This window comes from Urocampus carinirostris, chromosome 11, assembly GCF_059441175.1.
Source record: "Urocampus carinirostris isolate Australia breed hairy pipefish chromosome 11, RoL_Ucar_1.0, whole genome shotgun sequence".
NCBI lineage: Eukaryota > Metazoa > Chordata > Actinopteri > Syngnathiformes > Syngnathidae > Urocampus > Urocampus carinirostris.
In genome coordinates this window covers 36,036,588-36,056,157 of record NC_142359.1, presented here as the reverse complement: position 1 = coordinate 36,056,157, position 19,570 = coordinate 36,036,588, and the positions used below count along the sequence as shown (strand labels likewise).

The following is a 19,570-nucleotide window of genomic DNA, read 5'->3' as shown; positions in this document are numbered from 1 at the left end:
TTTCACTACAATTTACAGTCAAGGTGTCACACAAAAAAAGGGGGAAAAAAAACTCGTTTTGGCTGTACAACGCTAAAGAATCCTTTATTTAAAAGTTCACTATATAATCTGTGTTCAGTGTTCAGATACTTTATAATGAATCCACAGAACTGTAAATACGCCAAAACACCGGAAGAGAACTTAGTCATTTGATTGGGTGAGTGGGAGGGATGGGTGGAGCTATGCAAAAAGTACAAGCATTCCCTCCCATCTCTCGCCAAAGGTAAGCACATAAGGCTCCCTATTCTCAGAATGTTGTGACGTTTTTACAAAATAAATGCTTGCATCTGGTTTTGAAACCAATATGTATGAAAAAAAGGGTCAAAAGGAGTTTAACCGATCTTGAGTAATTGCAAGAAAGAGACAAGTTTAAAGTGGTCTGTTTGTTGAATTTGGGACAGGGGCTCTGGCATTATTCTCTTTTCATAATTTTTATCAAATCATCAAAAATAAATGTGCTGAAGACTAAGCTTTTGTCTGGGGCGCGGGTTTAGCAATTTAGTAAATTTGTCTCATAATATATGGTGTGGCTCTTTCCCAAAATAAAATTAATATTTTTTGCTTTTATGGCTCTTTGAGTCAAAAAGGTTCCCGACCCCTGTTTTAGAGGATCACCGAGTATATTGTAGAGTATTCAACGTTTGGTCAGAATTCCGTTTTGCAATGTCAGAAAATGATCAAACAATGTCAAAACATGTGAATTAAATACCTGTACTGTGTTTTAAGTCAATCACATATTTATATGTTATCTGACTGATACTGCTGGAAAGTGAGGTTGGGAAGGGCGGAATATGGCTGGTAAAATAATTTCTGGTATGAATCATTCTTTTGCACATCAAAGGTAGCCGTCACAACTCCACCACAGGGATCCACCCCTCCCGGGAGACCGGAAACCAGAGTTGGTACACGTCTCACCTCGCAAGGGCAGTCTGATCTTGGCCAGCCACAATGCAAGAGGGATGTCCTAACAGGAAAAAGCCAGACCAAGGCCCTGGTTGGTCCTGGCCAGGTCTCAGCTCAACAGGCAACCGGCGAGCCTTGCCAGGTCGGCAGCCAAGCTTGATTAAGCTAGCAGCAAAACCAGTGGGACAAAGCCAGCGACCTCAAAGAAGCCTCCAGCCGCCAGCAGTCAACCTCTCCTTCAACACTCTGCATCCGGTGGTCCTCGTCCAAACCGGCTCTCAAGCCTACCAGGATTCCTCATCCCTTTACAACCGGGGACACAAAGACGGGGCCTTCATCCTCATTGACGCAGAACAGGTCGTTGTTGCTAGGTATTGGTATTAGCGTGACCCAAAAGAGGGAACTCGATCCAAAAGGTGCCAGTTTAAGTTGTCAACTTCTAGTTTTGTCTGTTTTATTTTCTTATTATTGTTTTGTGTTCTATTCAAGCTTTTTCAGTAGATGATTAGAAAAAGGAAAGTCCATAAATCCAAGAGTGTGTGTGTCTTGATTAAAGCATATTGAACTATCAAAAAAGTAAAAAGAATTCACCTAAAGTGTGTGTAACCACCCTTCAGATTAACTGAACAAAGTTTTTCATCCGTTTTCCTGGCACAATGATCTAAAAACGTATGTGGTGCTCCAAAAAGACGAGATGAGTTTTAAAAAGAATAAACTCGGCTCTTTAATTCAATTGGTCAATAAATTGTTTGTTAGAAAAATTTATTAACCGCCGTATTCGCTACAATATTTATCACTACGGTTTAAAAATAACTATTTACACTCAAGGTATTTTGACCATTAAATGTTCATTTAATGTCTACAAGTTCTTCATCTCCATTTTTTACCTACAATCAGTCAGAATGTTACCAATGCTTACACATATGCCTTATTTAAGGCCCACCGTGGTGGATTTTTTTCTCGATGTTTTTTGTGTGATGAAAACTCATCCAAACCATCAAAAAGACATTATAAGGAAAATACATCCTGAGGGCTAACCGTACTTCCAATGATGAATCTGGTAATAACATAGTAACAACATAGTAATAACATGATAAGTTATTTTAGAAATGCATACAAAACTAGGTGCCCTTTGTGTTAATTACTAACAAAAATTAGCTCTCAACTTGAAAAATGATAGAATCCCCTGTTTTAGTGTATGTATTTCTTGCACCTTTTGACAAAGGAAAAATAACAACATTATAATACATGATTCCAGTGTTTTGCTGGGTGTTTCATGATTACCTTCCTAAAAATTGGATTAGTTTATTTTAGTATATTTAGTATATAAATATAGTTTATTCGTTGTTGCACTGTAGTAAGACATTTTGTTGTGTCACACAGAGATCCTAGTTGCTTGACTTTAAAGATGCTAAGAATAAAAAGGATCAAAGTTTAAAGAAGAAGTTTAGATAAATTAAAAGTTCACTGGATTGTGAAAAAGTAAATGCTAATATAATTTAGTTGAATAATAGACTTTTAAAAATATGAATCTCTTTTATGCATAACATTCCATTATGATTGGTAAAAAACTGTATTTTTTCCGTTTTATAAGCGTGATTTTCTTTTTTTATTCTCCGTTTTCCTTTTTCGCATACGTACACCATTTTAAATATGCAATTATCAATGCTGAATTTGTTTTTCACCCCCCTTTTTGCACTACATTCTATAGCTTATGAATGACCTATATTTCATGTTGACAATGTCTGTGTATTGCTTGTTAATGCAACATCCTGGAAGGGGGATAACCTCATGTGCGGTCCCTTCTCAAGGTTTCTTCCTTTTCCTCATGCTGAGGTTTTTGAGTTTTTCCTTGCCCTTATGTAGGTTTTAGATCATATGGTGTAATAACAAGCTGTAGGTTTTTATAGTCCGTGGTTTTTGCAGCCCTTTGAAACTCTTTGTGATTAAGGGCTATACAAATAAACATGACTTGACTTTCTTTTTTTCCTTTAGTTTCTTTTAACCTATTTCATTTTGCTTTTTTATTTTTATGAATGCATGCTGCGTTTTATTGCACTCTTTTTGTAGCCCTTTGAACTCCTTGTGATTAAGGGCTATACAAATAAACATGAATTGACCCAGATAAACACGTTCATTTTTTTTCTTTCGAATTCTCGACATAAAAATAACATTAAATTGATTGTGATTTTTTTTTAGCTTGATCTGTACGATTTGTAGTCACTCAGGATTGACAAGTATGAATTAAATTAGTATCTCAAGTCACCAATCTATTACCTCTTATGACGTTCGAGAACAGCGTTTTGCGTGAAACATGGAGCTATTTCCTGCCACCTGCGGGCCATTCTTTCACGTAACAGCCTTAAGACAAACATGTTTTCATCTTTCCCATCACAAAGAGAATACAATTCAGTTTTTTTCTTCATGTGGGTGCAAGTATGACTTTCTGAGATTGACTTTCACTTCTCCATTTTCACTCCAGCTCACCGTAAAGTGATTAAAGAAGAACAATGATGTGGACTGTGCGGTCGCGCAAGCAGCCATTGAATAAAGAAGAGGAAGGAACGTGCTCGCTTCATTGTTTGGACTGATAGAGGCTGGCGGGGAATAACCCCACAAAATTGAACACAGTAGGCAAACACATGCACACACGTAATCTACTACAGTCCAAGCATTTCACAGATATAATGCGATGGTGGTACACAATATATTTAATAAATTATAGTGCAAGCAATACACTAATACATTTAAGCATGTCAACCCGGCCCTCGTTTTTAACACGCACCCAAACTTTTGATTATTTATTTGGCAAAAAAAGTTGTGTTGCAATTTTGCAGTGGACCAAAACGCAGGAAGCAGAAACATGGCACGGTGCCCCAAAAAGATTGTATTTAAGAATAAAGTGTTCAACAAAGTAAAAATAACAATAAAACTGTCCAAATCAAAAAAGAAAGCAGAGTGGTCTGGAAAAAGGTGACAGTGGAGAATGATTGTGGAAAATGAAAAATGACCCCGCAACGGGCTCTGTCCAAAAATTCCATATGAAGGGTAAGGCTAATTAGGGACAAGTGTAGGGTGATTGGTGACAAGTGTCCCAAATAGAAACCCATTATGCGCCCTCTGGTGGACGGAGGTTCGCCAGGCCCTAACATAATCTTCCCTACAAGGGACAGATACCAGACGGCCAAAATGAAAATAATAATAATCATATTTTAGAGGCCGCAGTAGCGGGACGGCTGAGGGTCTTTCCTGGAGCAAAAAGCCAAAGCGGCCGGGGCATGGGAGCCAAAGCGGCCTAGGACTCTACCAGTAGCTGAGGCAGGAGCCAAAGCAGCCAGTGACTATGCAGTCGGGGCAGGGAGCCGACGAAGCGGCCAGGAATTCTCGTTGCAACCAGGAACTCTCCTAGCACCCGTGGACTCTCCTCACAGCTGGGGCAGGGAACCAGAGCCACCGGGGACTTTCCTCGCAGCCAAGGCAGTGAGCCACAGCGGCCGGGGCCAGGACAGGGAGCCAAGGTGGTCAGGGACTATCCTCGCAGCCTGGGCAGAGGGTGCCTCCTGCTGGGTCCTTTCATGATGGGGGCAATATATTGAGATTTTGTGGTGTTAAATAATAAAGACATCAACAAAGTAACAAATAAATGGTCAAACAAAACAATAAAAATGTCTCAACAAAAAAACAAACTTCAGTAAACAGGATGGAGGAAAATGATTTTGGAAAATGAAAAATGACCCCACAACAGGCTCTGTCCAAAGTGTCCTTAAAGAGGGTCAAGCTAATTAGGGACAGGTGTGTAGTGATTGGACACACCTGTCCCAATTACAAACCCATAAGACGCCCCTCGGTGAATTGTGTGTTGTATACGATAACCATCTTATATAAAACAATATTAACATTTATTATTTTTGTTTGGCAGGCCTGATTAAAAAGCCTTTATGGCCGTATGTAGCCTGTGGGTCGTAGTTTTCCTACCCCTGTTCTAGTGTTTGCTCTCTGCTCTATAACTTACGGGCAACAATCTACGGGTGTCCCAAATGAAGTGGCAACTTTCCCAGAAAGATATCAGTTCGACGCGGCAACACCTGCACTAAGCCGTCGTGCTTTAGCCTTCACCTGACACATTGCGGTCACTTATTTATGGGGGTTACCCTCTCCTATAACCGCACGTGAACCTTGCACACACACATACCTCCCCTAAATGGAAAGTGGGAAAGACGTATTGGTAGCAAGTTTTGCGTTTTTGTGTTATCAGCGGTGACAGGAAACACACACGGACATTTGCATGCCTGCACAAACACACATGCACAATAGGAAGACATTTTAATGAGTAAACACGACAAGAGCGAGTCACCTGTGACCTCCCTCCTCTCCCGTAATCGCCTTTATTTATTTATTTATTTATTCCAAACTTGCGTTTGAGACCCGGCCGCAGATTAAACGGACTCGAAAAGGGAACTTGAACATCAGGTCGGTTGATATTTAAAACACCGCGGGATGGGAGATAAATGAACTTCTCGAAAAAGCAGGGGAAAAAAATGTTTATTCGGAGAACGCATTCTGGTATGTTTTACGCGATAGACTGTGTTAACCATTAAACTAAATAAGCTGCGAGCTGATTAGCCTGAGTTGAGAAAAAAAACACAATAAAATAAAATAGGGCAGTATGTTTCCTTTTCCTTTTTATGTTATATTTGCTCATGATCAGTGCAGCAGGGTTTTCAACCTTATTTAGGCCAAGGCTTATTCTTTCATTGAAAAAAATCCAGCGGAATTTCACCAATCGATGGCGTTGCATCTCCAGTAAAAGTAAATCCAAATGAAAGATACTTCTGACTAGACCGTACAGGCGCATAATTTTGATAATTTCTCAAGGCACAGTACGACAATTAATTACTGTTCCGGGGGACACTGGTAAAACAGTGTGCACATAGTGGTTGAAAAACACTGTTGTACAGTATGTGTAACACGACTTTTTGTTGGACGAAGCGTGTCATTGACTTTTATGAGTGAGTGTTTTTTTAACGAGCCATTTTTCTTTTTGTTACTTGTTTCGTAGTGTCTTAGTGCCTTCTCCTCTATGTGTGTTAGTTATTCAAACTTTTCAAACTCTTTCTGTGTACTGTTTTTCTTTGCAAATACCTCACGTTTCAACCTGGGCCTTTGCGGTCTGTAGTGCAGGTGCGGCTTATGTTTTTTTCTTTTAAAAAAGTATTCTGTGCGACTTATAGTCTTGAAAAAATATATAGGACATATTAAAACATTGTTTGTGGTTTCTCTGTTCCATGCATTTTCCAGTTCCAGTTTTTGTCTTTGTTTGTGGTTTGGACATTTACTTGTTTTGTAAACCCATGTTTGTTTGTTAATGCAATTATTATTATTATTATTATTTTTTAACTAAATACATTGAATACGCTAAATGCAATAATACACAATGTTATTTTAAGTCACTTAAAAAAACATGGACTTTTACATCTTGTACTTATCAATTAAATGCAGTATTATGAACAATGGATTTTTCCTCAACCTGTTGTTTGATGGTTTTTACTCAATGAAGAGCAGCAGTGAGTGGTTGAATTGCTCATGCAAATATATTTGCAGCCGTTACAGGCAACAAAGAACTAAATGCCTTACATCAATTGCAGGCTTCCAATCCAAACACAGAAAAAGATTAATTGTTTTCTTTTAACCTCGATGCTGGCATATCTAATGTATCTCTGTCTCCCTACAACACACTCACGCATGGTTCAGAAAAAAAGAAAAAAAGAGAAGTGTATCATGGTTAGGTTGCATTGTGACGTTAACGAATTTAAATGAGCGTCCTCTGACTATTTATGCCAGTGGACAGTTTGCAGAAAATGATTCACACCTCCTGCAAAATGGTAAGTGTACACATTAGCTGATAAACAGGGTTCCCCCAGGATTTTTCCATTTAAGACTTTTTTTAAGACCTTTTCAAGACCATATCTGATAAAATTCAAGACCAATCTCGCACCTATTCTGGCATACAGACGCGGAGTCGTGACGGACTCTGGCGCCCGACGCCACCCGGCTGCGACGGCGGGTACTTAAAAGCCCTGCTCCGCGCCAAAAGAGCAAAGCGGGTATTCCATACTAGGCGGCTGAAGTTTGGTTTACGAGGGCAGCCGGACCGGACTGGAACCGAGGTGGGACTGGCCCCCAAGCCGGCCGCAGCCAGGCCTGGAGTAAGGGTGGGACTGAGGCTGCCGTGAGCAAGACCGCTCGGTGGTCAGGGCTGGGGTTTGGTACAGGTATGAACCGGACCGGGCGCCGAGCCGACTCACGAGTGGCAGCTGTCGAAAGGACGGGGCAGAGTAAAGGGAGGTGGGTTTTTGTGGTAATTACGCAGTGGAAACTAACCACGCAATGAAACCGAACTCCCTCCCATTCATTCCCTGATACAGAAAAACTCAGTTATACTTGAAATCCCTCAACCACAACGGGTTAAAACTACGCTTTCCTATCCCAAATTTACTCCGACAACTGACTGTACGAAAAGCTCCAACGTACTGCATTTTCGAAAACGTGCAATTCTGGATTTCCTGACCAACACATTCAATTTATCAGTCCGAGATTGATAAAGTCGGAGAAAATGATAAATAATTTTACGACACAACGTTACGTACTTTTGTTAGCTTCCTTATTATACAGTTGTTAGCTCTATCACGCAGATATGACAGGGAAAAATGAAGATATTTGAGAGTTAAATTTAAGACATGTAGACAAAATATAAGACACATCAATGCTTTAATTTGCAGTTATCAAATTCAAGACTTATTCAGGTTTTTAGGACCTTGGGGAACCATGTTAAACAACACATTTCGCATTTCGCATTTCCAAAAAGGTAAACGGTTATGTTGCAGTACTGCTTGGATGACATCAACCAACACTTCCAGGATGCCATTGACGTCATCCAGCAGCATTCCAATTATCCCTACTACGACTCAGGTATCTAGGGACATGCACATTACATGCTATAATTTTTTTTTTAGATTTTAGGACAGTCTTGATTGATTTATGTGTTCTTAGAGTATGTGTACTACGACACTCTGGGCGCTCAACAGTGTCAAGTATCCTACTGCCTGGTCGGACCTCATGACCCTGACGTGCCAGCCAACGCGTACAATTGGCCCGACTCCAGTGGTGTAAGTTGAAGCCGCTATATCTGGGGTGGGCAAACGACAGTCTGCAGGTCAAATGTGGCATTGTTTGTACTACACTCAAGGCCTTGCTATTTTTTTTTAATATAATATCAAGTTTTTTAAGGTATTTATTACATAACATAAAAAAGCCCTTCTGAGCTAGCCCTATTGCACTTGGAGTGTTTTTTGTGTTTATTATTAAATTTAGTACTTCAAAAATGGACCAAATAAATTGTTTTGCTTTAATGCTTGAGTGTTTCAAAACACACACACACATACAACCTCTATGTCTGAGCAAAATTAACGGTACGTCTATATCATTGGCGATAATGACATTTCAATTGAAAATCCACAAAGCAGTGAACCAGCGATAACCCAAGCGTTAAATGGCGAGGGGTTTCTGTATTTACTCTATACCTATGTTTTGCAGCAGCAGACATTGTCCCAGGTATTACCCGAAGTATACTCGGGCCAAAGTGAACCCGCTCACTTTTACTCAAGCCAACGCCTCACATCGGCACAGAGGAGCAGCAGAGGTAATGCACAACAGCACAGCAATCTAATCTCGGTCTGATTTCTGAGCAGTTGTTCAGACATTGTTTAAAATGTAGAATAAAAGCAAAATCTTGTCATCTGGAATTTATAATAGTTTGTCATTTGAATAATCTTTCATGATGAAGAAAATGGCTGCTTGTTGTACCTGGTGTGATTTCGGTATCTGACCCCTGGTATGCAGGTCGCAAAAAGCTGCGCCTGTACGAATACCTGCACGAAGCTCTCCATGACCCTGACATGGGCGACTCCATACAGTGGAGTGACATCGAGAGCGGTACTTTCCACTTCGTGTCCAAGAACAAAGAGCGTTTAGCCAAGTGTTGGGGCCAGCGCAAGGGTAACCGCAAAACCATGACCTACCAGAAAATGGCGCGGGCACTGCGGAACTACAGTCGCACCGGTGAGATCGTCAAGGTTCGCCGCAAACTCACCTACCAGTTTAACCCGGACGTCTTACACAGATTGAACTCAGGGCAAGCGCCGAGAGTCAATCAGGCCGGCACGGTGACCGCAATGGGCTGCTGCAGCCCGGCGGCGCCCGACTGGCAGAGCTGGTACAGGCCGGTTCAGGACTATCAACGCAATGCTGGTTTCAACGCCATTTGTTGACCTATGTTTAGACTGTTTGCAAATGTAAACGGACCCTTTCGAAATCTGCCAACTCGAGCAAAAGCCGAAATTATATAAGTATCCTTTGTTGCGAGAAACAGATCTTATTGATCCATTGCAGCTTTTGAAGTTTTAAAACATTGTCCATTATTTCTATATAGAATAAAGGTATGTTTTGTATTATAGACCCTTTTATACCCTACATCACATGTCACGTCATGGACGAAGTTGCAGGCAGAAGAATACTCCACGCTGATCAATACATTGAAGAAACCAAACATTCGTTTCTGCTTGTTCTGTGTTAAAATGTCATGATATGTCTGTGTGGCAGGATGGAAAAAAGTGATTTTAAATTTAAGTTTTACAGGATTCAAGGGGACAATGAATAAAGAAAAAGAGGAGAGTTATGGTAAATGCATTAAGGCGGAGGCACTCATCAAAAATGCTTGAGTTTGCTGCGTACTCTTTATATAGGGTAAGATGAATTAAACTGATTGTTGCAAAGTATCTTGTTATTTTCTTAGCTCCAGCTAACTGGTGTACTATGTGCTTAATGAACTGGGTGGAGGCTAAATGTAAACAAAACACTCTACCAATAGGAACGCCATTGCGCCCTAGTGTCGTGGAGGTGCAATTTTGCAATTTTTTTTTAACCTTATCAGAATAAGGTGCAATTATTCTGGTAAATATTCTGGCAAAATAATTCCCGAAGTCAAACGAACCCGCTTCTTCCTTAACGGAGCCTCACGCCCCTTTCCAGGAGGGCTCGCCCAACTATTTGAGAATCACTGTTATAGAGTAATACTACTTTTAAAAAAGGCCCAACCAATCAATCAGATTTTCATATCTATTTTCTCTTTTCTGTACAGTCTAACAAATGTTATTTTTACTTGTAAGGATTCCGACCAAGACAATCTACAACAATCCTAATGATCTGTGTTTTATATTCATTTCAAGAATTAGTTCACTGCGTGTATGAATGACATTTTGCGGATAATCAACCATTGTAATTATTAGAATAATTATAATCAACAAGTTGGAGAACTTTATTTTGAAAAGCATCAACAGGACCTCACCGGTCACAGGACCTGCCTCAGTTACCTGATTCCACTTTAAAAGACACACACACAGCTTTCTTCTTCTCTCTTCCTGCTCCCTTCACACCAGCTCGAAGGGGAGGCCTTACCGGCCTGGGCTGCCTGGGGACAATGGCGACCAAGAAGGCCGAAAGCCACAACATTGTATTCCCAGCCGGGAAACATGTAAAAAACAATCCATGGTTCTCCCTTTCCATATTCTTTGGCTGAAAAGGGTACGAGAGATGCGACAAATGGGATAGAGAGACTTTTCTGAGGAGAAGGGGGGTGGTGGGTTCACCATGCGGCCAACCGGATTCCTGATCATAAAATGTTTAGTTTGAGAAATTTACTGACAGGCGTGTCTAGTAGAAAACTTACTATTGCCAACCACATTGTGAGTTTTCGTTGTTTTAATCAAATCAAAGTTCTACTCCGAAGGCCCGCAAAGGAAGAGGGGAGATGGTCAAGGTCCTCCTCCCCCCTCAATCTCCACCCACTTGGATGGGCTCAAGTCACGCTATAAAAGGTGGAGGCTCCAATTCCTTCCTCTTTTTCCGGCGGCTCTTTCCTGCCGGACAAGACGCCTAAGCTCGGGCTAAACCAGGCACCCCATTTCAGGGAGATCATTGGATCACTCGGGGGTCCCCAAATGCTTCCTGCACAAGGTTGGCCTCATTCATCAATGTAACTTGAGCGCAAAACAGACAATATGTTGGCTGGTTTTTGGTTAGGTGTGGGGCTAAGCAAAAAGTTGTTCGGAACATTTTGGGCACAACAATACAGAAATTACAACGTTATCTTTATCCACCTGCCTTCTTCCTTCTCTCCACATGGTTTCTCCTTTGTTTTTTAGAAATGTGAGTTTTTCAAGTCAACAAAGTTTTTTTTTTTTTAATTCTGTCATTTCATCCAATTCTCCTTTTTCATGTAAATAAATGCAATTTGTTAGTATCAAACATTATTTATTTGTCTGTCTCTTCTGTATTCCCTTTGGACTGATCAATCATTATCCATATCAATAAACTGAAAAATCAATATTTAATGGTAAAATTAAAATATGTTTAGAGCATTGCTTCCTTTATGATAAATGCTCGACACAATATGAATACTACCTGCTGGCCGAATAGGTAACCCCTGAATTAGATTCCGAACCAAATAATTATAATTTAAATCAATTTCTCTCCATAAGCCTCAGATGCAGAAAAAACTCTACTTTCTTTGGTACTAATCCTCCCCTCCCATTCTCTTCTCTCCTTGCTACCCACCCCGCACCTTCTGATTAGATAAGCAAATGGGGGCGAAGCAGGAACAATAACGTTAGAGCAGAAGCTCAGCTAACTATGTGAATTTTCCTACGGGGATGAAGAAAATATCTATCTATCTATCTATCTATCTCGTCACGACATGCCCGTGAATAAAGACAGCTGATAATATTGAGATTTTAAAAGTCTGTGATAGAAAAGCATGTTTGCGATTAAAAGATTGCGTAAAAAGTGCAGTTAACTTGGTGGCCTTGGGGGTAGGGCGCCTTGGTGGCCTTGGGAGGTTGCTGGTTCAAGCCTCGGCCGGGTCATACCTAAGACTATAAAATAATATTAAACAATATGATAAAGTAACAATCCTCATTTACATAAACAAGCACAAAAACGTATGTAAGTACACACAAAAATGTATGTTAACAAACAAAAAACATACGTAAATACACACAAAATGTATATAAAAATGCACAAAATGTACGAAAATACACACAAAACGTATGTAAACACGCAGAACGCACCTCTTTTGACCACCAGTAATGGTAATGATGTTGTAACCGAAAAAAAAGGTGTTGAACATTATCGCCAAACGGAAGAGCAGCTTCAGTGACAGACTGGTGTCACGTCTTGTTCCACGGACAGACTGAGGAGATCATTTATTCCTCATGCCATGAGGCTCTTTAACTCCACCCGGGGGAGTAAAAGCCCACATTAAACCACACCTACACATTGCATATTACCCTATTTTTATTACAGTGTGTATTTTATGAAGCACTATTTAAATACTCTATATCAACACGTTGCATTGGGTATTTATGTATTATATTTCTTTTACTTTATTATTGATTTATTTTCAACACAAGGATACTGCTGGAAGTGTGAATTTCCCTACGGAGATGAATAAAGATCTATCTATCTATTTATCTATCTATCTATCTAGATTACACCGTTATTGAAAACATAACGCCGTTAACTAACAGCATCATTTACAACGGCGTTATTCTCAACACTGGTTACGATGTACAATTGTTTTTCATTAGTTTACATTGCATTACTGATATAACTTGGGCCAGTCTCTAAGCACTACGTTGTAAATATTTTTTTCATATTTTTAACCTTCCGAAAACGCGACTTCAGTTTCAGGTCCCGACACCAGTTTAGAACACAACCGTTATGACTTTCTTGACACATCCTGTGAGGAAAAATATGGCCGCAAGTGTGTTTTTCCTGAGAGTAGCGACCGGTTCCAGACATGGCCTTATCTGGCTCAGAGGGGGAGGATGTGGTCAACTTTAGGGGGGCCTTATTGGCGGGCTGACTGCTTGCTGCTGCCGTTATTGCGGCGTTATTGCGGCATGAAGCCTATTGTTACTGCCGAGCTCCCGAATCCGGATTCCCAATGAGGGAGGTATAAGAACAGCACCGCAACTCACTTTTTAGACATTTCTCGAACCGACTTGATGAGCAGCAATGGTAATAAGCAATTAATAATATAATATCTCCTTCACAGAACATTACATATTGACTTTTGAATCTCCTTCAGACTTCTGTCCAAGAGGCTCAGTCTGACTTGGAGGTGATTTTAGAATTTCTGGAAGAGTACCACAGACAAATCCCGGGAAACAACGGTAAAATAAAAAGTACTGCTTTGTGTGAGTATGCATATAGAGAAAGTAATGAGATGGTGTATTTGACTGCAGGACTGCAGGAGGATGCAACCCGTGTGGAGAACGATCCTTGGGAACAATGCTGGAGACCTTGCGATCCACCTGTAAGCATTGCATTATCTAAAAATTAGGAATCGTGTTTGTAATGTTTTGGAATGTTCCTTTAGTATTTTTGTTTACTTTTACTAATTAATTTTCTGATATTCATTTCTGTATTCCTTTCACGCTTTCTATTCCCTTGAAAATTGTTAACTTTATAGTGTTTGACTGTGCCCCCACTTCCTCGTGTCGCTTGGCTTCCTCTATCCCGGTTGTTCCCAACCTTTTATGAGACGAGGCACACATATTTTCAATGAACATTTTTAGATGTTTCAAAAATGATTTACTCGCACCAGTTTAACATTTTCTTTTCTTTTTTTTTTAGCTTAAATTATCATGTTGCATAAATTGACAGTGTAAAGTTTTTTTTATAAAACTAACCAAACATAATACTTAAAATAAGCAAAAACTGTCTGCCAGTGGCACATCTTTTTAACCAAGTTTTAACTTTTTCCGATTTTTGTTATCCTGGAAAATAAAAATTTAAGTAAAATCAGAAAAGTTATTTGAAAAGTTTTTTTATTTCATTTATTGTATTCAAATTTTTTGTTTTGCAGTGCAATCTTAAACATCCTCTTGTAACAAATGAAGTAAATAAATATATTTCCCTGTATGTACTACTTCATGAGTAGATAATTAGTACATAAAAAAAAATCTAGTCTGCTGCCACCAACTAATGGATGAATGTTACAGTTAACTGTCTTATCACTGGAAGAAAGCAAAGATATTCAACAATGGCATGTCATGGTTGCCCATTGCCCTCTTTTGGCCCATTTGGAGCCAGCTGCGGCTCGTTGCCAAATAGGCTTCCCTCCTATTTAAACTCAGTGCTCTTGCTCACCCCTTGTCAGTCCATCAACGAATTTCTGCTCCAGCAAGACGTGTGTTTTGACTCTGTCCGGTATCCTGCTTGTGTATCCTGTCCGGTATCGATCCAGTCTATCTCCCCAGTGTCTGGTATTGATTCATCTGTCTCGTCCTGTCTGATATCGGACTCCAATCTCCAGTATCGAGTATCGATCCCGTCTATCTCATCCTGTCCGATATCTTGCGCCAGTATTCGGTATCGATCCCGCCTGTCTCGTCCTGTCTGATATCTGACTCCTGTCTCCAGTATCTGGTATCGATCCCGTCAGTCTTGTCCCTTTTTATATCTTGCTACAGTCTTCGGTATCCGGTATCGATTCCGCCTGTCTCATCCTGTCCGATATCTTGCGCCAGTATCTGGTATCGATCCCGCCTGTCTGATATCTGACTCCTGTATCCAGTATCTGGTATCGATCCTGTCTGTCCCGTCCTGTACGGTATCGATCCCGTCTGTCCGGTATCTGCTCGTGTATCTGGTATCGATCCTGGCTGTCCCGTCCTGTCCGGTATCGATCTCATCGGCCTCTGGCTTTCTGTTTTTCCACGCCGGATTTCTGTCTTACTTCTTTTGCCCAGCAATGGTCGAATCACTGCTGTTTGTGTTAACGCGCATGACTGCCCCATTCCAGTAAAATAAAGCTTGTGTGAAAACGTTACGCATCTGGGTCCTCCTCCTGGTCTGGTTCTGACATGGCATGCTTTTTTTGCAGACAAAAGACAAAATCTGTAAAATATCTACGGCACACTTGAAAAGGTCTCACGGTACTTTAGTGTGGTTAAAAAACACTAATCTAACCAGTGAGAGTGTGTAGGCGCCCCTATGTGAAAAGGTGCTGAAAAGGTCAATGCAAAATTCATGCACCGCTCATGCATAGGTTCAGTCTTCTTGCAATAAAATGTTATTTTGCAAGCAAAGTGCGCTTGTGTTTATGGAAAGTATTGTTTAGATATTGGAGGTACCACAAATGCAAAAAAAAAAAAAAGAAGCCAAAGTTCTGCTTGAAATGCATACTTTTTTCTAATTTTATTTGAAAACCACAAGTATTTTCAAAAAACTTAAAAATGTTCAACTACTGTTTACTAAAAAATGGTAAACGCTAGAAACATACTTCTTCCTAATGAAAAATGAGGGTTGAAGCTTTCTTTTGATATGTCATTTTCCTTAATACTGCAGCTACAGAATTAAATATTCTGTCGGCCTTCAAAAAAGAGTAAAAATAGAAAGAAATATCTGGCATCGGCTCTTCCCATTTGAGAAAAACATCTGGCATTGAATGAGTTCATATCACTTTGTCTTTGCAAGAGTATCTCATGCGGCCCTGAAGCGGACCCCTGCGAGATGTCAGCTGCCTCCAAAACTAAAGGACAATTAAAAAACCATCAGGCCAGAGTGGCAAAAAACAGTACAGGAAGCGGTGAGTTCTTGTTTTTGTCTCACCTCCGCGGTTAGTGCCATAGGAGCAGGCCGCAACAATACCAAGAGAATTATTTTTACACATTACGTAACCGCAATGTTTGCTGCGCTATCAGGTTATTTTCTAGGAATTGTTACTTTTGAGAAAATGATCAACTATAAATGGTGTGGCGCTGATGTGTGCTGTCACACTTACAAGAAACTGTTGTGAATTAACTGTAAAACCACAAACGTTTGTTTCTTATTGTGCCACCGAGAGCCGGCTCAAGGCTAGGTGAGCTAAGCAGCTGCAACCACTAGGGGGCCCCCAAGAGTGGTTAACTTATATATACAGTGGAACCTCGGTTCTCGACCATAATCCGTTCCAGAACCCTGTTCGAAAACCGATTTGTTCCATCACCGAAAATCGTTTTTCCCATTAAAAGTAATGTAAAATCGTTTTAATCCATTCCAAAACCCTGAATGTTTACCATGAACGTGAACATGAAGCTAACCCAGGCTAAACGTACGTTCGCTAACATGAATTTGTACAACTAAAAAAATCAGGTCGTTTACACGTCATTTAGCACCCGGGTCTCCACAAAAAGTGGTGAGCGGTTAAAGGATAAAGAATAGAATTATGAATAGGATTTCTTACCTTTGTGGTGCTCAGCAGAAGCCATGCTGTATGTATAGCAAGATCGGAAACTCGCACACCTTCTTCATATTTTGCTATTATCTCTTTCTTAAATGCAATAGTTGTACGCATTACTCTTGTTTTTTCACCTGTAGCAACTTTGCTGCTTGCACCGACCTTCTTCGGAGACATAATTAGGGGCTAAAACACTGCGTTCACCGATATTTAAAGCGAAAGCGGAAAGAAGTGCGCGTGCACGTCATAACAGTTCTTCACGAGGGGTGGGGGCAATCTACAACCGTACGCCGCTCAGCATCGCACCCAAGCGTACCAGCGTTCGAACTCCGATTTTTTGAACGAAAAGCGAAGCAAGAAATTCTCGAAATTTTTGGTCGAGAACCGATTTGTTCGAACTGAGAGGCGTTCCACTGTAATTAATTTACTAAAAAAAGATCATGTTGTGTTAACAGAGAGTTGTTTCCCACAGCCTCTCTCCTCTTAATCTCAGAGCTCAGCGAGTGAAGTGTGCATTTAGACTTGCAGTGCGCACACAAATTCTGCAAAAATACAACTAGAGATATACAACAAAAGTTCTACTATATAAATACTACAGAATACAAAAGAAATACTAAAAAAATACTAAGAAAACAAATATTTCAGGAATAATACAAAATACTAAAATCGTAAAACTACAAAAGTACAACAAAAAATACTACAGATATACAAGAAAAATCCAATATCGAAATACTACAAAAATACTCAAAAAATACTAAGAGAATACTACGATGGAAATAATACAGTAAACTACAGCATAAGTACTACAAATACACTAAAAAAGTAAAACTACAGTAATACTACAAAAAAACTATAGAACTCCAACAAGAACCGACTGCAGAAATATTCAAAAATATACTCAACAAAACACAACTACAGTAATACTTCAAAACTAAATATCTAATTTGCTTCAATTGTGATTGTTTCCTAACCAATTTGTTTAAACTAATCTGTATCAAAAGAATTAGGACATGTAGATATCTGCATGTATATTTATTCATAAAAAGTGCAAATACATTTCTGGATCCGAACAATATGTGTGTAAATAATTTTGAGAAAAATCTCTCCCTGTATATGCGTCTGGTAAAAATGACGGTAATGTGTACTGTAGCTTACATTTGGAGTTGCAGGAAGTTCTTTACATTACAATTTACCAGTGGAAAACGCTAAGTTAATTTTCTGCATGGTCCATAATAAATGTCGGAATTCTTGAACTAATACACATTTCATAGTGCTCTGTTTAGATGTAGCATGCCGCTGTCCTCTTGGGTGTGACCCAGAGAGTCTGATGATGCTTCATATAACAACACCATACAAACTAATACCAACTCCGTTAATTAGAGGGAAGGGGAAATGCAATGGCAAAGCGAAGCCACCAGAGAGCATTTTCGGCATCATTTTTAAGCAGAGTTGTTGTAAAACATGCCAACAATTTCAAGCATTTACAAGCAGTTCACCCAAAGTTCAAGCACTTTTCAATCCTTCAAAACACGACGTTAAAATTCAAGCATTTTCAAGGATTCCAAGCACCCTTAAGAACACTGTACTTGTTTTGGGGGCGACATACCTATCAATTTCAACGTTGCCAAGTAACGTGTTCGGTGGATGAATTTTAGGCCTCCATTTGAGGCCCGACTTAGAGGAGTTAATTGTGTTTTAATAGTGAGTAAACTACACTGACAGTTACCCACACACATGCCATGCAAAAGTTGAGGCCCAATACCAATTTCTGGTATCAGTAGTTGACAACCCCTATAAATGAGAATTGTGTTGATATAGTTTGGTTACTGGACACTGTTTGATCACTGGAATGGTCAAAACAGTCACTTCACACCAATATGGCTGTGTCTTCTTAAATATGGCTTCTTGACATTTATGCATAGATCCTGTTCGTGGTAGATATGCCCGCCATGTTTCACATTGGTTAAGTCAGGCATGTCAAACATACGGCCAGCAGGCCGGATCCGTTCCCTCTGAAGATTTATTCCGGTACGCCATAAATTTCTAAATATGTCAAAAAAAAGAAGCGAGTCTTGAGGTTATTTCTATCAAAAATGTTTTTTTTATTTTTTATATGAAGGCAAACCAAATGCTATACACAACCGCTAGATTTTGAGTTTGTATGGAGCAGTGATTTGGTTCAGGTATAAAACTGCATTCACTCTACTGTTAAAATAAACCAGTAAACTGTTAACATATCCAATGCTATAGTAAACATGAAAATATTTTTCCCATTGTTTGTAAATAAATGTGTTTACAAAAGATCTATTGTCATCCGTAGGGTAGGTTCCTAATATAGGCTGAATTATAAGGCTTAATAGGGAAAAAATGAGAGCAGAGAGTCTGGATCCAGCCCGAGAGACAAACTGAGTTTGACATCCCTGACTTAGGTCAAATTGGCCTAAACATTATTAAGTGATAAGAATATTGCTACTTACGTTTTGCAGGAAGGAAAGTTCGTCTTTTTCACTTCCTGTTTGAGATGCTGGAGGACCCCGCCATGGCGCACTGCTTGTCCTGGGTGCCATCGTACTCAGGTGTCTTTCGCTTTTCTGCTCGCAACAAAGACCAACTGGCGGCACTATGGGGCCAGAGGAAAGGCAATAAGCGGCCCATGACATACCAAAAGATGTCGCGCGCCCTAAGAAACTATGCTCGCTCTGGCGAGATTGTCAAGGTGAAGAAGAAGCTCACGTATCAGTTCGGAGAGCACACACTGATGCTGCTCAACAAGCTCTACCGTCGAGTTCTGTAACGCTCACCAGAATTGATGTACTCAATTATCAAAGACTGAGGTTAACTATGTTGTTTTTATCAGCACAAATAAAAAGACAACTTTATTGCTTGAAACACAAGGTGTCACTAGAGTCCATCAGACCTTCCGCAGACCCCCCCTTTACTTCAGCCATGAGTTTGTGTCCTCATGGGAAATCACATCCACCGCCCACCCCCACCCCCCTCGTGATGTGCACTGTCAGTGCAGCCGAAAATACCAAATAGTTTAAAACTCTTTGCAGGTCCATGCCCACATAACACCCGCCCCGTGAGACTAGGTTTTCAATGCCGGAGACAACCACTGCACTTATAAAAGGGCCAACTTGAGGTGGCGAGAGCCTGCTACCATGAAAGACCATATGCTGTTAAGTTAATAAGTGCATATTAAGTTTGACATTTTGAACTGGTCCTGCTTGTTTACGTGAAAATGTCATCATTGCCTTCTAAAATTAGTTGGAGTGCCAGGGGTCCACT

The 19,570-nt window shown here is 40.1% G+C and overlaps 2 protein-coding genes across 2 annotated transcripts; both read left to right on the top strand.

The window, feature by feature from the left end:
• The first annotated feature begins 987 nt into the window (after positions 1 to 987).
• Positions 988 to 11,261, top strand: spic (Spi-C transcription factor (Spi-1/PU.1 related)). Its single transcript, XM_088347536.1, has 7 exons — positions 988 to 1,299; positions 4,374 to 4,509; positions 6,784 to 6,824; positions 7,827 to 7,911; positions 7,993 to 8,108; positions 8,536 to 8,641; positions 8,842 to 11,261. The coding sequence occupies exons 1-7, from the start codon at positions 988 to 990 to the stop codon at positions 9,267 to 9,269; spliced, it is 1,224 nt and encodes a 407-aa protein (XP_088203662.1). The 3' UTR covers positions 9,270 to 11,261.
• spi2 (Spi-2 proto-oncogene) lies at positions 10,951 to 19,117 on the top strand (the record flags this gene model as incomplete). The annotated part of the gene is made up of 5 exons (XM_088347535.1): positions 10,951 to 11,013; positions 13,148 to 13,232; positions 13,305 to 13,375; positions 15,541 to 15,652; positions 18,769 to 19,117. Coding segments are annotated over 5 exons (639 nt in total), but the record flags the coding sequence as incomplete, so codon positions are not given.
• Between the last annotated feature and the right edge of the window lie 453 nt (positions 19,118 to 19,570).